The 26,880-nt window shown below is 41.1% G+C and overlaps 1 protein-coding gene across 1 annotated transcript; it reads left to right on the forward strand.

The window, feature by feature from the left end:
* The first annotated feature begins 166 nt into the window (after positions 1 to 166).
* cacna1sb (calcium channel, voltage-dependent, L type, alpha 1S subunit, b) lies at positions 167 to 22,796 on the forward strand. The gene is made up of 45 exons (XM_076276874.1): positions 167 to 342; positions 2,103 to 2,208; positions 5,339 to 5,478; positions 5,708 to 5,841; positions 6,476 to 6,628; positions 6,828 to 7,033; positions 7,543 to 7,646; positions 7,748 to 7,890; positions 8,134 to 8,215; positions 8,308 to 8,468; positions 8,564 to 8,789; positions 9,269 to 9,476; positions 9,684 to 9,804; positions 9,944 to 10,058; positions 10,186 to 10,288; positions 10,459 to 10,528; positions 11,986 to 12,118; positions 12,249 to 12,378; positions 12,902 to 12,961; positions 13,060 to 13,166; positions 13,324 to 13,411; positions 13,506 to 13,613; positions 13,709 to 13,761; positions 13,921 to 14,067; positions 14,288 to 14,489; positions 14,621 to 14,779; positions 15,418 to 15,528; positions 15,644 to 15,727; positions 16,633 to 16,680; positions 17,420 to 17,446; positions 17,536 to 17,661; positions 18,496 to 18,561; positions 18,674 to 18,765; positions 18,966 to 19,125; positions 19,503 to 19,630; positions 19,719 to 19,815; positions 19,972 to 20,074; positions 20,160 to 20,261; positions 20,632 to 20,759; positions 20,957 to 21,079; positions 21,339 to 21,553; positions 21,824 to 21,903; positions 22,005 to 22,093; positions 22,224 to 22,280; positions 22,391 to 22,796. Exons 1-45 carry the CDS (start codon positions 167 to 169, stop codon positions 22,625 to 22,627), a joined length of 5,508 nt encoding a protein of 1,835 aa, XP_076132989.1. The 3' UTR covers positions 22,628 to 22,796.
* The last annotated feature ends 4,084 nt before the right edge of the window (positions 22,797 to 26,880 follow it).

Here is a 26,880-nt window from a genome sequence, read left to right on the forward strand (position 1 = left end):
GGTCATGAAGCTGCAGTGAGGGGGAAGACAGAAGGACTTTGGTCACGTGTTTGGAGGGAAATTTGCATTGGATCTGGACAACTAGACACAAGTGCCTTGTTCTATTCTATTTAAAAAAAAATTTGTCTTGGATTGAGTGCGCTTTTTGTGAGTGGGAGCAGCCAACATGGAGGGTGGCAGTGCGCCCGTCGTCTTGAACGAGGAGGAGCTGAAGAGGAAGCAGAGGGAGAAGATGAAGAAGCTTCAGGCCACGGGGGGAAACCCGCGGCCCGCCCGCTCCCTCTTCCTTTTCACGCTGAAGAACCCCTTCCGCAAGGCCTGCATCCACATTGTGGAGTGGAAGTATCCTTCACAATGATCTGCTTTAGAATACATGCACACTGCCTCTGAGCCAGCAGCTAAACTAGGGTGCTAAACAGCAAGGCAACAGCAAAGAAAGGTAATATGAAGCTGAATAGCCAGGCTAAAGCTGACACCACAATTGTACATTAGTTCATTCATCCACACAGGACAGACATAATGTACATTCACCAACATACGTGCATGCAAAGCATGATATCTGTCTTCTGGAGAGGGGGAGAGAAAGAACCAAACCACTAGTCCACTGGCTGCTATAAAATCCATTGGGGCATACAGTAACATTTAAATAGAGAGAGGACGGGTGGTGGTGGGGGGAGCACAGTTGACATAGCTGTGGACACCCCTCTTTCTTCTGGTGTTGTCATGTCTGCATGGCTGACAATAGCAGGAGGGGTGGAGGCGGAGGGTGTCAAGATTTTTAGCATGCACTTGACTTACCAGAGTAGATTTAAAGCATTTAGTTAAGGCCTTGTCGCTGTCTGGGGTGCTTATCCACGGCCTAACCTCTGGCTATTTAGGGCCACCAGTGAAAGGCTTCAATGAGGCCCTTTAATTTGGTGATAACTGATCAGCTGGTGTCCATATTGTTTAAAAAATGGTGGACCAAAATATCAGGGCATAGTTCAGAGTGTTTTTTTTTTATATTTTAGGGGGGTTCTTATGTTTGAGTCACCTTTGTACGTAAGAGCTATGTGCTCTGTCTAATATATTCAACACTTTTGAAAAATGTTAGTGTGTAGTTGTCTTCATTCAAAGCATGCAATTTCTCTCAAAACAAAGGCCTTAAATGAGTTATAGAAAAGGATATGAATATAGTAGCATCATAGTTCATTTCATATTGAATATTTCACATGCAATACTAAGGAACATTGTTCTCAGTCATTACCTACTCTAAATGACTCTAGTTAACAGTGTGAAAGTACAAACACAATCCCTAACAACATCCTGTCAGATTCAGAAGTAGATCCAGTGGGACAGGGTAGGGTTATTAATTTCCGGTCGGTAATTATAAATTCAAGGCCTTTAGTTAGTGCACTGTGTGTGAATGGTTTAATAACTCTGGGACGCTGCAGCTGTTGACTCGCATCACAGAAGACATGATGCTGAGATGGCAGGGGAATTCTGCAGCATCGCCCTCTACTGGTGGATATGCACACGTACCGTAGCGGGAGGCTGGGTTACAGTGAGGCAGAGGGGGGCAGATATATGTTGTGCTTTAGGTGTGCTGTTTCAGGGTGGTCATATGAACAGACGATGGTGGTAGTATATGTGTCATGCCACTTGTGACACTAACAAGAACTCTTAACCCTTCAACAGTGTTTTGGTAATTCCTAGTTAGTTCCCATATGCTACGAGTTCAGAGCGATCATTATTTTCACTGGGCTTTTTCCATTGCTAAAAATAAGGGGGTGGCTGAATGGAGCCAAAATCAAAATTAAAACACCTTACTTTGTAAGTCTGGAAATAGCTGCAGGCTAAGGTCTTATCATCTTCCATAGGATTTCCACTTACCACTGAAAATACACTTGCAATTAATGCAGGATTTTTGGTTGCAACCTTGTTATATCAGTCTTTGCAATGTATGAATTAAAAAAATAGTTATGACTAGACATAAGCCTAAGGCCAAAAATGTATAACATTCTTTTATTTCGAGTAAACAAACAATACAATTGCTATGTTACACAATCCCCATATCATAATCCCAGTGGTTTTGCCGTTTTTTCCTAAGCGCTTCCTTTCAGACCGTTTGAGGTTATCATTCTGCTGACTATCCTGGCTAACTGTATTTCCCTGGCCATCTTCCTGCCCTTGCCTGAAGAGGACACAAACAACACCAACTCCACCTTAGTGAGTGAACTTAGACCTTTACACCCACACTGGTCAGTATGATGAGAAGGGATTAGACATTGGAAAGCTTCAGTGTCAGTGGCATTGCTGTCTTATACTTGTTTTCATACTTTCATACATCACTTGTTTTTACGTATTTTGAGTCAGCGTTATGTTGGTCAGTGCTGTTTACTGTATGTGTGTGCGTTTATCCTCACCCGGCCATTATAGTTTTTAAGATTTCAGTGAAGTGCTGCATGATTTATTCATTAATAAAATATTCTTACTTGTAAGATACAGAGCAGATTCTAGTGAACATGAATTATGCCCTCAATGTAACTTGATTGAAGGATGATTTGTTGTATAGTCTGATGATGACAGTTATGGTGACACATTGTATGTAGTTTAACATCTTGTTTAGCAATTATGAGATGTGTTGTCAAATAAATAATATGGGTTTGAATTAGGTTCTATAAATAATGTAGTTTTTAAACTGTGATAAAACAAATCCTCAATATTTTAGGAATGCCATTATCCTGAACACATGTCTCCTGGAGGCATAATAACTCACACTTTATCATTAAGTCATCAAAATGACAAATGCAAGTGAACTGGTTTAATTTCTTTCAACTTGTCCAAACCCAGACAATTACTAGCAGATAATCCAACTTGAACAAGGCCTGTTATACAGTACATCTAATAACCCACTGAATTTGTTAAGCATGAGCTCGGAGTTTAAACATGTTTTGCTGATGTACCTAACAGTATCTCAGTTTGTATGAATATATCTGGCATCTACTTTATGATGAACCCAGTGATGAGCATCTCGATGGCCACTTCATGGGCCATGATGAATCAGAATAATAATAATAAGTTTTGTTTATATAGTGCTTTTCTCAAACTCAAGATCGCTTTACAGAGTCAAAGCAAAACAAAGAGTGAAGGGGGAAAAAAAGTCTATACGGTGGTGGAGGAGGGGAAGTGTTCATGAAACAGAAAGGTCTCAAAAACATGAGGGATGAGCGTTTCTACGTGTGATGAGAATATTGGAGAAAGCCAACTATACATGGTCTGTGACTCTGAATCCCTGATGTGTTTTTGAAACTGAGACTAAAGTCGAGTGGCAGGTGCAGGCCCTCCTGGTAGGAGCACTTTGCGTTGTGCGCTTTATATTTAGCTCACGCTCGAAGAAACTGAGGAGCCGAGGGCTCTGACGTCGCTGAGGGGAGCATACTCCTCAGATGTGAGATTGGGTTTTAAAGATAAACTCCAGACCTGTGGGGAATTTCAGGAGGGCTGGCTAAAACATGTTCATATTGCTCAGTTTGTTATGTTGATCCCATAGAAGCTCTGTTGAACAAAAACAAATATGCTCGTTACTGTCAATAAGGTAGTTCATTCAAATACTTAAGTGAACAGTGCAAGGCCAAATGCAAGTTATAAATCCCTACATACAACTGTAACTTTAGGTGATGAAAAAAAAACATCAGTGGAAATAAGATGAGAAACAATCTCCTGTTTTTCATGGCAGTCCAACAACATCAAGATTCTTGAATGCCTTAAAGCCATAAAGTATTCAGGTCACTCGGGGTGTGCGCCATGTCATTTAGTCATATCCTCATGTCACCAGTAGTATTCTGCCGTCATTGGATTACATTTGACTCCAATGGCGTGTCCTGATTTCGTCCATAACTTTTGACCATCGTCCCCATAACGGCGTCCAGCAGCACCATCCCTGTTATGTGTCCTGAAACAGGAGGAGGGCTGAGACGGGCTGACCCACCCGCTCCAGTGGGCCCTTAGAAGTAGGTCGGGTACAGTGTCACCTATCAGACACACGCACGCTTCTGGAGACTGTGTAATTCACATCAATCAAATATACACAGTAAATGTGCTGCCCTGTGTTGATATACTGCACACGCCCTCCACACAAGCAGTTTGCTCTCAATTTCAGGATACAATATCAAGACAAACATCAAACGAGTGAGGAGGAGTTCTTAATAATGTAAATACACACTTTACATAATGCTTTCTTAATACTGACAAATACAGTATGTATCATTTTCTCAGTCTATTGGGTTTTGACATGAATTTTAAGGTTTACTGTACTATCATTTTGATTTCTTCCTGTTTTACTCTACTCCTAAATGTTAAATAATAATTTATTCAAAGGAAAGACTTGAGGAGATGAATGAAAGCAGGAGATTGCAGTGGGCTACTCTAAGCCTAAGCCTAAGCTAGCATCTCCACACCTGATGGCTGCCAGTCACAGTAAACAGAGTAACACAGAAGTCTCACACAGCGTTGTCAGGGACAAGCCTCCTCCATTCCCAGTCACTGCCAAAGTTAAAAACAAAAATATTTGTTTCTAAACAATGTGAGCTTCTAAATTGACAAAGACCTCTTGCTCATTAACTTACTAGTCGGTAACTACTTACTAGTAATTTAATGTAAATTACTCTGATGTAAATAGTAAATTACTCTGATGGCTCTGAATCAATGGTGAGTAAAAAGCGTTCTTACTAGGGCTGTCAAAATAACTGATTAATTTCGATTAATTAATTTGAGAAAAAATAACTAATTAAAAAAATTAGTGCAGATTAATCGATTCCGTATGACCTTTGACCCGAGCCGTTCTAGTCAGACTTTAAAATGAAGGAGAGAGAACAAAACGTGCTGCCTGGATCATTGATTGGAACATTTACTTTTAAAAAATGGCCTGATGATGTTGATAAAAAATAAAGTGTTGAAAATAAAGTCCTCTGCAATGTCTGCAGCAAGGATTATTTTCATTGTGTCCCCTAGGTTATATCTGTGGCCTGAAATGCCTTGTATGTGAAAAAAAAACTTTTATTTGAACAGTGAAAATAATAATAAAAGAGTTTTTGAACTTTAATGTCACTAATGCTGATTATTCAATAATTCATTTGAATTTAAATATTTAAAATACTTTTACAGCAAAAATGATATATGCGATTAATTTAGATTAATTAATCACAGAGTATGTAATTAATTAGATTAATTGTTTTAATCTATTGACAGCCCTAGTTCTTACTGTACAGTATATACAACAAACTATATAGTGAAAAGTAAGAGATGCAATTATTAACTGTTTATCAGCTGACCTATGTTGTGGTCTCTTTTCAAACAGATGACTCTGGAATACATCTTTCTGTTCATCTTCACTGTGGAGTGCTTTTCAAAGATAGTGGCATATGGATTCCTACTCCATGAAGGGGCGTATTTACGGAATTGCTGGAATATTTTGGACTTTGTCATTGTCTTTATGGGGTAAGATAAAGCTGAATGTGATATTTCATAAAAATGTGTTCAGTCTTCCAAAGAGGCATGTATTCGCCATGTACAAATGACTTCTCAATAATGTTTGGCTTCTCTGTATCCTATAACAAGTGAATTGTGTGAAATGCACATACCAATTCTTAATGCTCACAAACAACTGGTAGAGGTAGATGGTGAACTGTAAGTACATGAAACTAAGCCGACGTTACTGTTCCCACAGACTCTTCACTATCTTTGTGGACTCCATCAACAAAATAGGTGGGCATCCAGTGGAGAAGGGAGGCGGGTTTGACATAAAAGCCTTAAGAGCCTTCAGAGTCCTTCGACCCCTGCGCCTCATCACTGGTGTCCCCAGTAAGACAATGCAACTGATCATAGGCCAAAAACAGCCTCCATTCGCCTTATTCACGTGGCGGCCATTGTGTAAACCAAAACGAGGCTACAAGGTACACAGACTTTATCATTAAAGCTGGAGTTGACAAGTCTGACAGATTGAGGGGACTTGTTGAATGTTTACAACTCTCATGCCCCTCCCCTACTACCACCAAGCACCCTTTCATCGAGTTTGTGCTCGTCACTGCGCACAAGACTGCACCAGACTGTGATTGATAGTCAGATCTCACACAGCCCTGCTCTGATTGGACCAGAAGAAACGGGAGCTGTGGATTTTTGTGAAACAAATAACAGGCTCTAGGTGGAGGTAGAAGTACAGGTTGTTTCTAAAACTGGCTGATTTATGTTGTTCTGTCTGAGCATAGTGTTGGTTTCAGTGAATATGATCAAAATAATCTTGCCAACTGCAGCTTTAATGCATTTTCGCCACCCACTGGCGAATGCATACAACACAACAATCCTATGGGTTGTGTACCCTGTAGCCTTGTTTTGGTTTACAATGACCAACGCCTGAGTAGGGCAAACTAACTCCACAGACTTGGCTAAACACCACCAGTTCATGGCTTATTGACTTGCACTTGACATTCCCCTCCAGGTCTGCAGGTGGTGATGAGCTCCATCATCTATGCCATGCTGCCTCTCTTCCACGTGGCCCTGCTGGTCTTCCTTGTGGTCACCATCTACGCCATCATGGGCCTGGAGCTTTTCAAGTGCAAGATGCATAAGACCTGCTACTATAAAGGAACAGGCAAGTCCTGAGGACACAGGGGACACAAGCATTCAGACATGGAGAGGCCAGACAGGAGGTCGTGCTTTGAGAGGTCTCAGTGACCTCTAGGCAATCAGTCCATTAATTTCTATCAGATTTGCAGTTAGTTAGCTAGTTAGGTAGTTAATTAGTTAACTGCCAGATGCTAGGTGCCAGTGATGTTCCTTTTCTGTCACAGACATCTACGGGATTGGGGAGAATGAGGTGCCCGCCCCCTGTGCCCAGGCTGGCCACGGGCGCCGCTGCACCATCAACGGAACAGAGTGCCGCGGAGGCTGGCCAGGTCCTAATAATGGCATCACTCACTTTGACAATCTTGGCTTTGCCATGCTCACTGTCTTCCAGTGCATCACCACTGAGAGTTGGACTAATGTTCTCTACTGGGTAAAGGCATCAGTGCTCTCTGATACATGACTGCGTAATGCATCCTTGCAATAGACATGTACAACCCCAAATCAGAAAACGTTGGGACGTTGTGTCAAAATTCAAAATGAACATATCATGGAATTTTCAAATTTGTAATTTTCAACATTTGATATGTTGTTTATGGCCTTTTTTTGCAGATAAATATAGGTTTACGAGATTTGCAGATTATCACATTCTGTTTTCATTTGCATTTTACACAGCGTCCCAACTTTTTCTGATTTGGGATTGTAGTTGGATACGCAAACACCTATCAAAGAGGCCATTTGGTTGTATTTATTGTGTTGTAAATTAGCATAAACCCCATGATACATGTTGTTTTCAGTTAGTCTGTCCCTATCAAATAAACTCTAATAATAATAATAATAATAATAATAATAATAATAATAATAATAATTTACATAAGCTAATTTATACTTCAGTATTTCACCTTTAGTGAAATAGTGAAAATGTGGCATTTTATCCTCCAGGTGAATGATGCCATTGGTAAAGACTGGGCCTGGATTTATTTTGTGAGTCTCATTTTGCTCGGCTCCTTCTTTATGCTGAACCTTGTTCTGGGAGTCCTGAGCGGGTATGATGATTTTCACTTTTCTCCATTCATTATAACTTCAATCGTAATTCACACTTTGGATTATTGGAACTGGTCTTCTTTATACTTTTTGTTCTTTCTAGGGAGTTCTCCAAAGAACGTGAAAAGGCCAGATCCAGGGGAGAGTTCCAGAAGTTGAGAGAGAGACAGCAGCTGGATGAAGACATAAAGGGTTACATGGAGTGGATCACTCAAGCAGAGGTCATGGGCTGTGGGGAAGGGAAAGGTAAATCAGATACACTATAGCCTACCTCTCATTTTGTTCAAAAACATTTGCACCTTGCTTATGGATATCTGAAGCTCTGTACTTATCACATTTGGCAAATTGTCAGGTACGATATACTGTACATTGCAGAAGCTTACAAGCTGTGTCAATCTATAAAATCTATAAAAGCATCCAACAAATGAATGTACAGTACTAAATTTAGCACAAACTAAATTAATTAGTTATTTTTATTCTCCATCTTAGCACTGCTTCCACTGAATGAGAATGGCTCAGAGACAGACAGCCTGTTTAACATGAAAGGAATGAGCCGTTTAGTCTACTTCTAGTAAGTATGAACACAGGAAAGTGCTATAATTTGGGGAGAACTTGTCTTTTGTCATCACCGACACAAGCTCCCTCTGCTTGCTCCCTCTGCAGTCGCGTGGCACGCCGCTGGCACCGAGTTCTGCGGCAAAAATGCATCATCTGTGTGAAGACCAAGATCTTTAACCGATTCGTTATCCTAACCGTCCTCCTAAACACACTGGCCATCGCCACGGAGCATCATCACCAGTCGGACTCACTCACACAGTTTCAAGGTCTGTTTCGATTCAGAAATCAAATATTTACAATGCTACATGTCAGTCTTAGTAGGGTAACTCTCCTGGACTAACAGCCACCCTTTTTGTTGTAGATATTGCCAACAGAATCCTATTGACTCTGTTTGCCATTGAGATGGTCATGAAGATGTATGCCTTTGGCCTGCTGGCCTATTTTATGTCCATCCTCAACCGCTTTGACTGCTTTGTGGTGGTTGTTGGCATTCTGGAGATCATTCTAGTGACAGCTGGGGTCATGACCCCTCTGGGCATCTCGGTGATGAGGTGCATGCGACTGCTGCGCATCTTTAAACTCACAAAGTAAGTATTCTACAGACTGAAGCACATGCTCGCTAAAATGGCTGCTGTTGGTATTAAACCACCAAGACCTAAATAAAAAAACGACCATACACCAGGTATTTATATATACAAGATGTAAACATTCGGAGACCTGCAGGTTATTCCAAGTACGTGGTTTGGTGACAAACCTGGGTAAATTAACTCAGAGTAGCCTAAGTGGTAAACCTCCAACAACAAGAGCCCTATGGTATTGTTTTGTTTGGGGAATGAAGCCAAACAGCTCTTCTATTAGGAGGTTTACCACTTACTCTGAGTTAACTCACCCAGGTTTGTCACTAAACCAAGTACTTGGAATACCCCCCAGAACCAAAGTGCAATAGTGTGGAACAGTGTGTGACTTAGCTAGCCTTAGCAATCAAGATTTCATAAAACTGCACAATAAAAAATCACTAATTAATTGATATCACTGAACTCTTCTTTTGTCCATTTGTGGCGGTCAGGCATTGGACATCCCTCAATAACCTCATAGCGTCCTTACTGAACTCTGTGCGCTCGATTGCCTGCCTTCTCCTGCTCCTCTTCCTCTTCATTGTCATCTTCGCGCTCTTGGGTATGCAGGTGTTTGGGGGCAAGTTCAACTTCCCCGACGGGGTGGTGCGACGGAGCAACTTCAACAACTTTCCTCAAGCCCTGATCAGTGTTTTCCAGGTAATAAATCTGAGAGTACAAACAGTACTTGGGCATTTATGAAGCTGTATAGCCCCTGTAGCTTTACTAAACCTCAGCAGATGAATTTCGGCTTACTATTAAATGTGATGTCAATTATGTGTACTCTGGTATATCATGTCTGTCAGGAAACCAGGTCTACAGGTCTCTAAGTAACTCTTTGATAACGGCTGGTGATGGTCTTTCCAGGTCCTGACAGGAGAGGATTGGGACGCCATCATGTATGATGGTGTAATGTCTCATGGAGGGCCAACTTTTCCCGGGATCCTCGTCAGCATATACTTTGTTATCCTTTACGTCTGTGGAAACTGTATCCTTAATGAGTTCATTTCACATAATTTTGTTCAGTAAATGTGGGGGTGTTTTAGACTGTGTGTGTGTGGAGTGGTTGTAGCCTACTTATCATCTGGTAGCTTTGCTTTGTAGTTTCCTAAACTTTCTGTCGGCAGTTATCCTTTTGAACGTCTTCCTTGCCATTGCTGTTGACAACCTCACAGAGGCAGAGAGCCTAACGTCAGCTCAAAAGGAGAAGGAGGAGGAGAAGATGCGTAAGAAGCTACAAAGGTGAGGAAAAAATTCACAGTCTGAGCACAATCAGTGAGTAGGGCAGCACCACTGCACAACTAAGCAGAATATAATGGGAATATTGAAACGGGCAGTCATAGATTTATCTTCTGTTTTATTGTAACAGACCAAATCTGACAGACAGGGGTGAGGATAGGGAGGCGGCTTTGGCCAGGAAACTGGCTGAGCAGCGGGCCAAGGCAGCTGAGGGAATGCTTACAACAGCTAAGGTAGGTGTGCAAATGTGGTGAGTAGGGGGTTGTTGTTGGTTTTCATTTTCATTTAGTATTTATTTTCTTATTGAATGTATCTTATTATGTATCTTGATGAATTCAAACATTTAACAAAAGTAGTCCGAGTCCAATAAGTCCACTTTGCTGTGCTGTGTCTTCTTACTCAGATGAAAGTAGATGAATTTGAATCAAATGTGAATGAAGTGAAGGACCCCTTCCCCACCGCTGACTTCCCAGGTAATGGTCTGAACGCACTAGCATTAACCCACTACATTAGCCTCATGCAGAGGGTTCAATGTTCAAGATTTGGTACACTTTTTGCCACATAATAATCTCTTCTAATAAGTTTCCTCTTGACCTCATGCTGAAGTGTTTTGGGGCATTTTTTAATTTTAGATATGCACAAGAAAGTAAATTCTTTGTACTATCAGTTAGAGACCTTCCACAGCACTTTTCAAATGACACACTGTCCCATGCAAGTGCTGAATACAAAACAAACTAACACAACAGGAAGCACTACAACCATCATACCATACAGATAATAACAACAACAACAACAACAACAACAGCAACAGCAGCAGCAACATTTTCATGAGCATTTCACTGGGGTGGTCAAATGGGCATCCTCCATACTCACAATGGGATAGGCCACATGTCAGTACCAGAGTCAACAGATACACCTCAAGATGTGCTTAAAAAAATCTGACATGCACATTGAATGATGCACTGTCTAATTATATAAACATCAATTCCATTATGCTATGGCATGCCACAGGCTATTCAGGGTTAAGAGGTGGCAGAGTTTGGGTGGGTAACCCCCTAGAAATTGGATACGAACCCAAGTTAAGAAGAGAAGGGGTTGGTAGTGGGAGAGCCTAACCTGGATTTGAGTTAGGGAAAAAACTCAGATATGCACCCTGGATACCTTAAGGACCAAAACCAAAACTGAATTGTTGGCATGACTGTTGATAGATGAAAATGAGTCAATGCAATGCATTCGGCTTTGAGTCCATTTACAGTATACTGCCGATGACACAGCATTTGACTGCTAAAATTACATTTATAGTGCAGATACTCTTTGGTGTGGTGTGCTGACTGGTAGCAATATGTGTCAGTGGATGGTTTAAATTAAGTGTGTCTCTCTAAACATGGCCATGGGGTGTAAGGTTGTGCCCCACTATAAAAAGCCATGTGTGATGTGTAGCCACAAGCTTCTGTGCTTGTGAACAACTATGAAACCCCCTTGGCCCAGTTTTGTGAACATCTAAATACATACACTGTTCACAATCATCACGCTCAAGCACTCAAACCAGTACATCTTAAATACTGAACATTTTAATGCAGTTTTAATGTTAAAACAACGTAAAATGTATGGTGAATAGGTGATAGGGTTAACAATACTGTCTATTGTGATTATGATATGTGGTTGGTTAATTGTATCTTTAATGCATTTGATCATTTACTGTGACACTGCAAATTAAGCTGTTGCTGCAACAAAAGTTTTTCTGATTATGAAAGTACTATCATCATGCATCTTAGTTCAATTCAATTGTGCTTGACCTTAAATATGTAGATTATACATGTAAGGAATTAAAGTAGATATGGTCAATGAAGAGGCAGGAGTAGTACTTTTGGTCCATACAGGGGCAAGTCCAGTGGAGAGTGTTGTAACTTACCTGAGCTTCTTCAACCAGGTGATGATGAGGAGGAGGAGCCAGAGATCCCAGAGAGCCCGAGGCCCAGACCCATGGCCGACCTGCAGCTCAAAGAGGAGGCCGTTCCCCTGCCCCAGGCCAGCTCCTTCTACATTTTTGGGCCGGAGAACAAGTTAGTCAAATACCATCACCAGTCATAGACAAGAGTGATCGTGTCAGTAACAGTAACAGTAACATGACTGTTAGACTGGCTTTACTGATACTTGCTGATGTTTGTCTTGTGTTTTGTTCCCACTTGAAAGGTTTCGTAAGCTCTGCTTCCGGATCATCAACCACACCAAGTTCACCAACCTCATCCTGCTCTTCATTCTCCTCAGCAGTATCTCCCTGGCTGCTGAAGACCCCATCGATCCCAAGTCCTTCAGGAATAAGGTGTGAAGAAATGACACTTTAACAGTGGATTTGATTTCTCCACTGATACATTTCATGGTGATAATCTCATCTCCACTTACCGTAGTTATAAATGTCCAAGTCATTGAGCTGTTTCACTAGCGCCCACTTGTGTGGTGAGGGGAACTCAGCCCACTTACATAATCCAGCTCTGATTTTTCATCCCAAGAGAGAATAAATCATTTGTGATGTCAAAACATGATTTAGAAAAACTCAGGAGCAGGACCTAAATACCTATCAGACATGCTTCAGCAGTACACACCTTCTCAACCTCTAAGGTCTTAGCAGAAAAACCTGTTAGTAAAACCTGCTGTTAGAACTAAACATGGTGAAGCAGCTTTTAGCTACTATGCAATTCAGCTCTGGAACCAACTTTCAGATGACATCAAAAAAGGCCCCAACTGTAGCCAGTGATTGTTCTCAGATGCCTTCTGCTAACTGCACTGAGTTACAAATTCTGAATCTGAAAACTTGACATGACTTGACTTAATTCTGTCTCCCACAGATCCTGGCCTATGCTGATATCGTCTTCACCACTGTGTTTACCATTGAGATTATGCTCAAGGTAATAACTGCAATTCTGTACTTTGATTGTGTCATGAGTGTAAATTTATCTTTCTTGATTTATTGGTAAGATTATGAGCTTTTTGTTTTGTGATGCAGATGACTGTTTATGGCGCATTTCTGCATGAGGGCTCTTTCTGCAGAAACTCCTTCAACATCTTGGATCTTGTTGTTGTGATTGTTTCCCTCTTGTCTTTTGGATTGGAGTGAGTGATATCACATACATTAACAACATATTAAACCATCTAAATATATGGTAATAAGTGCTGCCCCTCTGATTTTTTTACTGAATATGAGTGCTGCAGCAAAATCATTCCTGAAAAATTGCATGTTTCTTACAGTATGGTTCTCTGTTTTCTGCAGGTCCAGTGCCATCTCTGTGGTGAAGATTCTCAGGGTGTTGAGGATACTTCGACCGTTACGAGCTTTAAACAGAGCCAAAGGGTTAAAGGTACATTTGTTTCATTGACTGAAAAGTAACAATGTCCAACAATAATCTGAAATGTATTGTAACCTTGTATATGAAATATTGCTTTTTTATACAGCATGTCATCCAGTGTGTCTTTGTTGCTGTCAAGAGTATTGGCAACATCATTCTAGTCACGCTGGTACTAGACTTTATGTTTGCCTGTATAGGTGTACAACTTTTTAAGGTAAGATACCTCAACCTCAGACTCAACTTATTTTATCCAACTTAAAACTTAATTTGTCAATGTTGGCTGGAGTAAATTCTTCTTCTCTTTCTCAGGGGAAATTCTACACCTGCACCGACCCTTTCAAACTAACTGAAGCAGAGTGTCGGTGAGTAGCCTACTCTGGGAGATTTTGAAATGAAAATATGTGTACTGTATATTATTTTTAAAATGTCATGTTAACTATGTTTTCTGCTTCCATTTCTGCTTCTATCTTGCAAATTGATTTTGGTGAAATAACTGTTTTCCTTCTTTGCCTGTCTCTCAGGGGGACCTTCGTAAAGCATTTGCAGAATTCTCTATATGACACTGAGGTCAGACCACGCGTGTGGATGAACAATGATTACAACTTTGACAACATTTTCAATGCCATGCTGGCTCTCTTCACTGTGTCTACGCTTGAGGGCTGGCCAGAGTAAGTATTGGGGAATCATAGTGGCCATCTGAGACTTTTCAGTTGTACTTTACAACATTGCATGATAGTATTTAGGCATTTCAAAATTCTTTATGAACACACATAGAAATAAAACCAGTCCATTGCCAAACTTTTGTAAAGTTCATATTTGCATTTTTTTCTCAAAATGTGCATCCACATCAGATATGAATGATAAATGGTGAATTTGTCTTGCCCCCAGGTTGCTGTACAAAGCCATCGACTCTGACAAAGAGGACATGGGTCCTATTTTTAACAACCGCGTGGATATCTCCATCTTCTTCATCATCTACATCATCCTGATTGCCTTCTTCATGATGAACATTTTTGTGGGGTTTGTCATTGTCACCTTCAGAACACAAGGAGAAGATGAATATCAGGACTGTGAGCTGGACAAAAACCAGGTACGTTTTCCTTTTCATTCAGATTCACATTAGTTTGAAGGAGAGCAATTGTACACACTTTTTAAAAATGTTTTTCAATATGGAGCTTTTTGAGAATTTTGATCGCCTGCTCTTCTCTCTTGTTTCCTCAGCGTCAGTGTGTGCAGTATGCTCTGAAAGCTCGACCTCTCAGATGCTACATTCCCAAGAACCCCTACCAGTATAAGTTCTGGTACTTGGTGACTTCGTGCTACTTTGAGTACCTCATGTTCTTCCTCATCATGCTGAACACACTATGTCTGGGGATACAGGTTAGCTGTCCTTTTCTAGTGACGGTGTTTGGGGGCTCTTTGTTTTCATTGCTTAAAGGTTGTATCAGCTATTTCTGGCCCAAAAAAGGCCCAAACATAAATGATCACATTTATCTAATTTTTCCTAACGATCCGCTAGCTGTCTGCCCCATAAGCAGGCCGTCAAAAAAAACATGTCTCTGTAGGCACCCTAGGCTCCAAGATCTGTGCACAAAAACAATTGCTACCAACAACGGTTGGCAACCCACTCAAAAGCAAAATAAAGTCTTTCAACCAATAACCGGCGCGTTTAGGAGAGTTTTAATTGCACGGGAGGGAGTAGCGAACTAGCTCTCTGTTTTGTTCGAACCAAAGATTCTAGAACAGAACTCTGTTCTAGAATCTTTGGTTTGAACATCAACAGAAGTGACGTATCCCCGCTATCGCTGATACAACCTTTAAATGTCTGCTTTTTATAATTAGGCCTATTATTATTATTAATAATAATAATAATAATAATAACAATGATAATAATAATACATTTTATTTGTAACACACTTTACATTTGCAAGAAATCTCAAAGTGCTAATTAATCTAAGTTGTTGTGGAGAAAAGCGCCTCTCTGAGGGCAAAATGTAAATATTTTCTCTGCTTTCCAGCATTGTAACCAGTCAGACAATGTGACCAAGCTCGCAGATACTCTGAACATCATCTTCACAGTCCTCTTCACACTGGAGATGGTTGTAAAGATGATTGCCTTTAAAATAAAGGTAAAATGGCAACCTTTGACAACCAGATGACAAAACCTAGTCATTCTCTATAGAAATTAATAAGCATTGCCCTTTACCCGCCTTTTCTCATAATCTCTGCTTTCTGTATACTCAGGGTTACTTTGGAGACCCCTGGAATGTCTTTGACTTCCTCATCGTTATTGGCAGTGTTGTTGATGTGGTCTTGAGTGAAGTGGATGTAAGTAGAAACTGCTCTCACAATACACACAACTTGGCTACTTTTACCTTGTCTGTGATTATATCCTTTGCCTTCCAAAACATTTAAGTGGAACCCAGCAATATTCTCAATTCTTATCCAACTGATAACCATGGACTCTCTCTACCCAATACTCTAACACAAAGGTTTACAATTCCGCAGCCCCAACAAGCTTTGGGTGTCAGCACTAGTTCTATGGAGAGGGTCAGTATTGGCCCCTGAGTACATGTGCGAAAGTCCAGCTCCTGCATCTCCAGCTCCATGCTCATCTGTGCACACTGGAATGCTCCATCCATAGACATGTTAGCCAGCACGGAGTGTGCACCCGTTCATCGTCAGACCACCAAATTGTCGTCTGAAATGAAATGTCCTGAAAGATTGCACTTTTTGATTGAATTGTTCACTGTTTCTTCACCCAATATTCACTGTTCTTGTTGGATTAGGGTTATTGGACAAGTACTTTGGCACCCATATTTATCACAGACATGACACAATACTAAAGTCATATCATATCATATGAACAAATCATATCATTCAACCCAGTCACTTCACTCTGTTCTCAGTTGCACTGTCAAGATTGTGATTGTCACCTGTGTATACGCTCCCTAATCTGTCACCTCTCGGCCACAGCTCCCCCCCCCTCCTCCCTCTCTTTCTCTTTCTTCTCCCTCTCCTCTCTTTCTTCTCCCTCTCCTCCCTCTCTCCCCCTTTCCTCCCTCTCTCTCTCTTCTCCCTCTCCTCCCTCTCCCCCTTTCCTCCCTCTCTCTCTCTCCTTCTCTCCTCCCTCTCTCCTTCTCTCTCTCTCTCTCTCTCTCTCTCTCTCTCTCTCTCTCCCCCCCCTTTCTTCCCTCTCACTGAGTCACTGTTTCTGCATCTTTTCTTCTCAGGCAGCACTTGCTTCCAGTGGGGGACTGTACTGCATTCAGGGTTGTGCTGTAAATATCATCTACACTGCATGGGTCTTGTTGAGTGAGCATTTTTCTACTAATTGTACCATTGGCATTTATTAGTTTCCCCTTGCCCTGCGTAGTGTTAATGCAAGCTGTGGATTTGTCGTTGAATATATAGAGTATTGCTATAATAGCATTTGCTTGGTGCATACAGTATATTGTGACTAAAGTGTAAAAAAGCAGAATGTCTCTACAAGGAACATTTTATGCTTTATGTGCTCTGTAAACTTATACCTATACCTAACTGCCTTGCCTAACAGTTCTACATTTCTGGGGAAGGGATGTAGTGATGGAAGAATGTGAAATGATCATCAGCCTTGATCATCAGAACAAAAACAACATTATCTCTCTCGCTCTCTGTCTCTTTCTCTTTTTCTCTCTCTCTCTGTCTCTGTCTCTCTCATTCTCTGTCTGTCTCTCGCTCTCTCTCTTTCTGTCTTCTCTCTGTTATTTTCAGTGGAATGTTAATGAGCATATGCAGTGTATGAGAAGGTGCTTTATGTGGTGCTGCAGCATTGCGAACAGGCATCTCCACGCCTTCATGCATTTTGCTGTTGATGTAATAAGGCTCAAACAGCTTGATGCCTCCATTTGCTGGTTTGATACATGAATGTACCATTGACTAATCTTCAAATCTTCAGGGAATGTAGCATCTCAGAGGTGTTTTTATCATGTGAGCAGTTCTACAGTAATTGTGATAATGTAACAATGTCTTATTTTTCAGGAAACCAACCCACTGCAAGCCATTGCAGTAAGTACTCAATACAAATTTATATTTTTTTGTAAAGTAATATAGGGAAACTATTGTTTGCTGAATGGTTTACTTTTCTTGCTGCGTAGGATGCAGAAAATGCCCGTGTTACCATCACATTCTTCCGACTGTTCCGTGTTATGCGTCTGATAAAACTTCTTCATCGATCAGAGGGCATACGGAACCTACTGTGGACATTTATCAAGTCTTTTCAGGTAAGTTCAGGAGTTTTGATTTGCTTTTTCTTTTCTCAGCATGTAAGAAAAGGCCAAAAGCATCTACACTCTATAACAGGGGTGTCAAACACAAGGCCTAAGGTCCAGATCAGGCTGCTAGCAGGTATCATGGCCCCCCAGATGTTTTAGGTGGGAAGGGAAGATTGGAAAAAAATTCATCCATCCATTTGTCTTCAGCAATGCATAATAAGCAATATATGTATGATATGATAAATTGATTAAATCTAGCACTACAAACCATCCTTAGGAAGGAAGAGGCCAAAAAAGCTGACATGAAAGTAGGGTATTTCAAGAGAGAAAGAGCAGCAGTATATGAAATGATTTGTACTTGTTTGCTCATAAGTGGGTATAGTAAAGGAGTATATCATCAAACAACTCTCTGATACCCATGCAGAAAAATGATAATGACTATGACAATGAGGTCTCATTCCAACAAATCCGGCCCACTGCCTAATTTGAGTTTGACACCCCTCCTCTATAAAGTTCCTCTTCCATTCCACTACTTTCAGATACAACAAACAAATCCACGAGGGCAGACACATCTACCCGACAGCGGCAAACCAGAAATGTTTGTAACGTAGTGGTGTAGTCTACGTGATACGCAAGACTACACAGTATACCCACTTAAAAAAGCATCACCATCTCAGTATACCCACTTAAAATAAGCAAGGATACATATTAACATTTAGGGTTGATCACAGTATACAGCTAACAAGACTACATCACAGTATACCCACCACAGCTATCCAGACTACACCACTGTTGTAACGGTCATGTCATGTCTGACCTCCTGTCTCATTGTCCAATCCACAGACCTTCCCTCATGTGGCTCTCCTCATCATTATGCTCTTCTTCATCTACTCTGTCGTGGGGATGCAGGTAAGCACTATCATTCTCACACAATAGTGTGAAATAAACACACTATGCATTCCTACAGTATGCTGTGCAAGCTGCACTGTGCAAGTTTTTACATTTTACTGCGGTCCCACAGATATTCGGCAAGATAGCCTTAGTGGACGGCACAGAGATCAATCGAAACAACCACTTCCAGACATTCCCCAGCGCCATCCTGATTCTATTCCGGTGAGTGCGGTCGAGTTTTCATAGGTCTCACGGCACAAAGTGGCTTCTCATGAGGTTTCATGCTTGTGATGAATCAATCCTTGATTAGAGCCATAAGCATACTGTATGGCCACTTATTCCGACACGAGAACAAACTCAAGCATCATATCATATGAGTCTGGAGGAAGTGTGCGATGGCAGTGGGTTGTGTGTGTCCTCAGGAGTGCCACAGGTGAGGGATGGCACAGGATCATGTTGGCCTGCATGAGTGGGAAGTTGTGTGACCCCAAAGCAGCAGTGCACCCTGGGGAGGAGAACTCATGTGGGTCCAACTTTGCAGTCTTCTACTTCCTCAGCTTCTACATGCTGTGCGCCTTCTTGGTAAGATGTATCAATATGACAGCATTAATATACTTGGTATACATTAATAATGGTGGTGTAGTATAGTTAGCTGTAGTGTATATACTGTGATCAATCCCAAATGGTAATACGTATCCTTGCCTATTTTAAGTGGATATACTGAGATGGTGATGCTTTTTAAGTGGGTATACTGTGTAGTCCTGTGTGTCACGTAGACTACACCACTGATTCATAATACTTATACTTGGTAAGGTATTCTCGGCATTAATAATACTTATAATAGTCCCAGTTGTTCCTTTACGCCTCAACCATTACTTTTTATTTTGACTTTATCTCTAGATGAGCTACCTAAAAACAGTTTGACAAGACTGACAGTTTTGATAATGCTGTCCATATAGGTCATCAACCTGTTTGTGGCAGTCATTATGGACAATTTTGACTACCTGACGCGTGACTGGTCCATCCTGGGCTCACACCACCTGGACGAGTTCAAGAAGATCTGGGCAGAGTATGATCCAGAGGCCACGTAAGTGAAGTGGGGATTTCCATTTAGTACCCACAGAGAATGACCTGGTACCCTACTGACAGCTCTCTTTGATCTCGCTGATGTGTAGGGGCCGAATCAAACACTTGGATGTTGTAACCCTTCTGCGGAGAATCCAGCCGCCATTGGGCTTTGGTAAATTCTGCCCTCATCGGGCAGCATGTAAGGTATGTAAAATCTATCCTTACCCCTATCCTTATCAGTCTTTGTACAAATATCATCAATGTTTGCCAAAATCAAAAAATCACAAAACTTTGTTTTTTACTTCTCTTTTGTCTCTCTTTTTTGCATCTCTGTTGTATCTCTTCACATCTGCTCCTTAGCGCTTGATTGGTATGAACATGCCACTGAACAGCGATGGAACGGTCACCTTCAATGCAACCTTGTTTTCCCTTGTCAGAACAGCCCTCTATATTAAAACAGAAGGTTTGTCCCGGCACCATAATGTCAGCACCACATATGGAACTGCAAGGCAATCTAAACTCATATGAGGTCATTTGTGTCTGGGCAGGTAACTTTGAACAAGCCAATGAGGAGTTGAGAGCCATCATCAAGAAGATTTGGAAACGCACCAGTATGAAGTTGCTGGACCAGGTGATTCCACCCATTGGAGGTGAGTTAGACATTTCCATCAGCCCCGGAACTTAAGCCCAGGAATTTTGGCCTAGGCTACAAGCACCAGGGCTAGAGTTCCTGCTGGGTTTACACTTATCATGGGCCATTTTACCAACTGCCCAAATTCATAAATTCATCAAGACAAGACACGGTGCTTGATCTGTGGCCCTGGCAGTTGAGCAGGGCTTGTTAACTATGGCATTAGTTACAGGTTTGGCCCCGTTTAAACCTAGCCCAGGACAGTATAAACCCCTCTTGATCTAGGAACTGAGTTCAAGCACCAGGTTTGGCCCCCAGTATAAACGGGGCTAAAGCCAACATTATCTGCTTATGCAAATCTAAGTGTGCCTACATGTCATTGGTTGCAGATGATGAGGTGACAGTTGGAAAGTTCTACGCCACCTTCCTGCTCCAGGAGCATTTCCGCAAGTTCATGAAACAACAAGAAGAGTTGTATGGCTACCGCCCAAGCAAGAGGAGTGCAGCTGAAATACAGGTTATCATAACAATAATCAACATTAAAATCATTTCATTCAATTTCTCTTTTATCAGTGTAGCACTACCTGTTCTTGCACTTATGATTTATGATCTTTTTTCATGGCCTTCCTCCCTGGTATTCCTCCTCTACCTAACCCAATCTAACCTATCTAACCTGACGTAATCTAACTTAACCTAACCTAATCTCCTGACCAGGCTGGCCTGCGCAGCATTGATGAGGAGGCGGGCGGAGACCTGCACCGGGCCATCTCAGGAGACCTCATCGCTGAGGATGAGATGGAGCGAGCGGCGGAGGCTGGAGAGGAGGGCATCTACAGGGTGAGCAATGGGCCCCTATAAGTGAACCTGTTAAAAACGAATATTGATGTGGTCTTCTGATCTCTTACTATTTGACAAGATCTGACATCTATCTGAATCTATCTAAATCCAAACCTATCTCCTAATATCCAACGATTTTTTTGTTTTCAAAATGAATCCTAAAAATGGAAAAGTAGGGAATAAAATCACATTTTGTAGCTGCATTTTGTAGAGATAGTGATCATTAAGTGATCGCTGCCTTTCCACTTGCGCTAAACAGCGAACTGGAGGTCTGTTTGGGCACAACGCGGAGCCAGAGGCCAGCAGCCCAACCAATGCTCAGATGACCAACCAAAGGCCTCTGCAGTTCTCCGAGAGCCGCCCAGACGAGACAGAGACCCCACCAACCTCGGCCTTCACGACCACTTCCGAGTTCTTCCCAGTCGCTCCAACAAGATCAAATACCAACAACAACGCTGCCAATTTTGCCAGAGGGTCAGTGCAAGAACATCGACACATTCTAACGCTCAATGGTGTTTTAAGCCCCCAACGTCGTCTTCAAGGCAGCGCTGCATGAAAGGCACTAGGGTTAAGGTTAGGGTTAGGTGCCTTGAAGTCAACGGTCGCAGTACAGCCTTGAAGTCGACGGTGGGGGCTTAAAACACCATCGACACATTCTAACATCTTCATAGCTGAGAGCTGTTGAGTCTAACAGTGGATCTGTAATTTTACCTAATAACTACAAATACTGATTTCACTTGGCAGATTAGTGTATGAGAGTGAACTGCCATTTGAGGAGGAGAAGAAAGACTATACAACTCAAGATGCACGGAACAGTACACAAGGTAAGAAGTCAAATATGATTTCTTGAAGTGCAAGTATATAATATTGAACATGACTCAGCATAAGCAGTCCCTAAACACAAACATTTGCGTTGGTTCTCCAGTAGATGAATTTGTGAGAGAAGAATCACTCACAAGGGCCAGTCAGATGAGACGCTTGTCGGATATCCCCATCAGAACAGACATCAACCAGGTAACATATTCAGCAGCACTGTCATCTCTATGTATTAGACATAACTCGATTTATCCAGTTTTGAAAACTATCACCATTTGTTGTTTTATGAATGTGCCCACTTTTTTCTGGATGTCTCTATTTCCCTGTTTATGGGTCCCATTCTCAGGAAGAGCGCAGCCCTGCTACTGACCAGCTGATCCAGGAGGTGAGTTAGCTAGACATAAACAAAACAGTAACCTAAGGTGTTTGCAGTAGGAAATCAGTGGTAATATAGAGAACACATCTATTAAACATGGCCTCTTATTGCTTCCATAGACTCTGAAAAACAGTGGTTTAGAGACCCAGGCGAGAGATCCAGCGTATGTGGCCATAACCAGACAGGAAATATCAGACGCGCTGCAGTTGGATGTAGCGGAGATAGAGGGTGCAGCCCAGGGTATCCTCAACGGGCGCAGCGGGCGTGTGACGAGGCGTAAGCGTCGCCCCATCCCTGTTCCCCCCTCCAAGCCCACCCAGCCCCAGGAGCCTGCTCAGGCCACCAGTCAAATGTAGGCCAGCGCACACATGACATGAGGTCAGAGGTCATCTTGGGTGATGAGACTTTATACTGCAGGTAACATCAGCGCATTACAAATCCTGTTTTGTGAGTACTGAAACCCACAAGTTATGGCTAGGCAGAGGTGTTTAAGGGTTGTAATTGTGGTTGTTTAGCCAAGGCGAAGGAAACACATTTTTTTCGATAGAGTAATATCTCTAAAAATCTACTCATTCAACACTAATAAAGCCATATTAACAGGACACATGTTGAACATCTTTTCTTGTGTCTTTAATTTTGTCCATTCTGCTGAGTGGAGAAAGACCTTGAATGAACTGCCATGCAAAGGTACTCTCTTGAGCTTGGGCCAGGTGTGTTGGTGTGTTACCTTTAACTGTGGGAAGGGGGAAAGGCCTGAAAGAACTGTGATGCTGAAGACACCAACGACCAGTGCAAGTGCTGTGATGAAATTGTGGGGTTTTGTATGGATGTATGGAAGCACAACCTCAAAGACTACAGATCCAGAGCATTTCCTTTCCCCTGGATAAGAGCTTGAGAAGGTGCCTGAGACCCTTGCGTCCGTGACCACTTTACATCTCCCTGAGAAAGACTGGATGCTGTCTTAAAGACCCCCTCCAGTAAACTTTTTAACCTTGATAAAGTGTCCATATGGTGTATTTTGTATGATATACAGCATATCGCGAACAAAATAAGCAGTGAAACCATGGCTGAATATTTCCACCTGCACTGCACCTGAACTACAGTGACATAATAGCAGCTTGGTATCTGACAGCCTGGATCTCCACAACACTAAAGGCCAATGCCCACTGGTGGCGTCTGACGCAGATCAAGTGACGGCAAAGTTTAGAAATCCATTACTTTTAATGGAGCAAAGCCCACTGGCGGAGTCGACGCCAAAGTTTCGAAATTGTTCTCTGAGCATCAAATTGATCTCTTGAGCATCAAACCCATAGACATAAATGTGGTCGCCAGTGGCCGTTGGCCTTAAGGAACTCTCATCACAAGCTGGGCGTGAGATTGTGTAGTCAGAGAAGGGGCTACTGAATATTAAATGAGTTAAAGGTGTAGTTATATCAAAGTCAATTTGCAGCCATGACATTTTTTTCATGGAATAAAACTTCTAAATGCTATTTAGAATGAGGAACAGGGAGTTTAAAGGAGTTTTTAAAGGTTAATCAATACCTGGAGTGGGTCTTCAAGACAGATGGATTGGTTTATTTTTTTATACTTTTACTTTTTTGATGTATCTAAGCAACAAATCCTTCACGGCTGACAGATGTCACTTTTATTTTTAAGGAGGATTTGAAATCTGTTGATCACTTGTCAATACTTTTTACTGTCTTTTTTCTGTATTTAAGGAACAAAATTCCTCACTGAATGCCCACATTTTTGACCAGTGGCACTTTTTATGAGGGATTTGAAATGTGTTCATCATGTTTCAATACTTCTTACTCAGTTTTCTTTTTTAATTCTTAAGATGATACTTGTTCAAGAAATGTTGCGTAGATATGGAATGTGGAAGATAATTATGGTTCCTTGGTCAGATATTAACAAGATGCATATTTATTTTTAGCTTGACTTTTGATGTTAGTTCCCAATCTGAAGTAAATTGTTGAAACCAATTTTTGTGGGGCGGTTTTTCAACTCCTCCATCAGTGACTGTTGGGTAGTTTAGTAGACATATCAGATACCACTGATGCATTAATCACTCTCACCCACTTTTAGTCCACTTTTCACCATGGCTGTCTCATAGGAAAATGTTGAGATATACAATTCTGTTGAAATACCTGGTATCGCATAACTCAAATGTTATTTTTATTTACATTGTTATGTTACCCTGTTGCTACTAACTTTATTTATGTATTTATCTGTAAAGGACCTCAAGTCCAGATCTGTCGTATACTAAAGAGACAGACAGACTATTGTAAATTGTTTGTGCTAGAACTTCCATAGATGTATTGTTGTGTGCACATTGCACATGTCTACAGCATACCTGGAGTATGGTGGATGTGGAGAAGTTAATCTGGTTCATAAGAGATCAACTGGTTTTGTTAGGGTAATATTTAGCACTTTACAATTGGATGTGAGTAGGTTTAAGTGGAAGGGTTTTAAGAGGTCACTGCACATACATCACTCACAGAGGTCTTAAGACTGTCATTTTTAAAAAATAATATGTGCTTACTGTATTCGTCTTATTTTCTTTGAATGTTATTGCGGAGCTGAAAAGATTTCTTTGTCCTCTTAATTAACCTCCTCTTTTACCACTCTCTTTTCTTGAATTAAATGAGGTCAACCGTATGTTGATGCCTGATTATGAGAATTGTTCTGATCATTGTGGTTATTTAATGGTATGATATCATTACTGAGTTTGAAGTAATAAAGCTCATTTCCACCACCAAATATAAACCATACATCATTTCTAAAGACAACTCAAGTAGAAAACATGAAACATGTTCCATGTAATGAGAAATAAAGAAAACTCGTAAAGGACATAAACATAAAGAAATCCAAAGTATTGCATAAATATTGTTTTGAATTTAAAAAGACTTTAGAACTGAAGTAAAAATGGCTTTGAAACTGGCCAGGTGAGTAATACTCGCTGTTCTATGCCAGATAAAGACATAGAGATGCATAATTGATTTGTCTTTATAGTAAAATTGCACATACTTCCAAAGCTTAGTGTTTCTAAAACATGTATTGAATTATCAATTAAAATAAATTGCCACACTTTGACATATATGTTTTGCCACATATTCTATTTATAAACAAAACCATGTAAGTCAATGTTATATATAATATATGCTCACATTCAAGATGTATGCATCATGTACTGTATGAAAAATTACTAGCAGACGTCAACATGAAAATGCCAGAAATTGCCAACGTCAACAAGAAATGCCAGCAATTCAAAAGGCCACTATTGTTTGAGAAAACACTGCTAATCCTATGGCACAAGGCAGCAACACTGGCATGCATTCACAATTCTTTAGGAAGTAACACCGCACTGTTGAATTTAATCTAAATTCACCTGATACATCTCAGATTCACTCACTGACCAGTTTTTTTTAAATGTGCAAATGTATTCATGCAAAATGTAAATAGAAACACATGCACAGCTTAAATAAACTAATGCAAACTCCACTGGAGCTAAGCCAGAACACTATAAACAAAGTTCTACACTGCATCATATTCAATGAAACACACTGTACAAATGACTAAAAGCATTATACTGCACCACAAATACAATAATTTCCATAAAAACATTACTTTGGTCATTTTTTACAAATTTGTTGCTTCTAAGCACAGCAGTTACTGAAAAACACTATGCTACAGACTGACCTAAAATAGCTAAAATAAGATAGTCTATTGCTGCTACAATAAGTGCACATGGGGCAGCCGTGGCCTACTGGTTAGCGCTTCGGACTTGTAATCGGAGGGTTACCAGTTCGAACCCCGACCAGTAAGCACGGCTGAAGTGCCCTTGAGCAAGGCACCTAACCCCTCCCCAAGCGCCGCTGTAGCAGGCAGCTCACTGCGCCAGGATTAGTGTGTGCTTCACCTCACTGTGTGCTGAGTGTGTTTCACTAATTCACGGATTGGGATAAATGCAGAGACCAAATTTCCCTCACGGGATCAAAAGAGTATGTATACTGTACTGTACCTATACTTACTTACTTATATACATTAATAATGGGCTGCTTACAGGGGACATATTGACATGGCACTAATGTCATGATTGCACGTAGACTAGTGCAAGGCAAAAAAACTGTGATAGAAGCATTTTGAATTTTTACATCACAGCATGTAATCTTGGGCATTGTGCTCTGCTACTGGCAGTTGTTCACAAAGGCAACATTAGCAACTGCCTTGGTTATCAATACCTCATTCTCAACAGTATATTTTAAGGGCATGTGCTATCCTGTAATTGAATTGAATTGAAAAAATAACTGAATTGAATTGAATTGAATTATACTGAATAAGGGGCAGACTATAACTAAAGTTCAATTCCAGAGTTCATGGCAAATTTGAAAACATCTACATTTAGATGGCCTCCATCTAAGCTCAGCACATGTAAGATCAGTGAGTCCATGGGCTGGTTGAAATGTTGGTCCTTGGTGCCATCTGTGAGTTTCTGTGTTCATGATTGGCTGATGATATAATCAGAGCAATGACAACCAACGACCCACACACAATAAAAAAAAGTTTCTAGATTGTAGTGTTCAGCTCTTGTCCCAGACAGGCTGGTGAA

The sequence above is a fragment of the Alosa pseudoharengus genome, unplaced genomic scaffold (assembly GCF_046254945.1).
Source record: "Alosa pseudoharengus isolate Yale_2024_CS ecotype anadromous, Long Island Sound unplaced genomic scaffold, YU_APseudo_1.1 YU_APseudo_1.1_scf_9, whole genome shotgun sequence".
Taxonomy (NCBI): Eukaryota; Metazoa; Chordata; class Actinopteri; order Clupeiformes; family Clupeidae; genus Alosa; species Alosa pseudoharengus.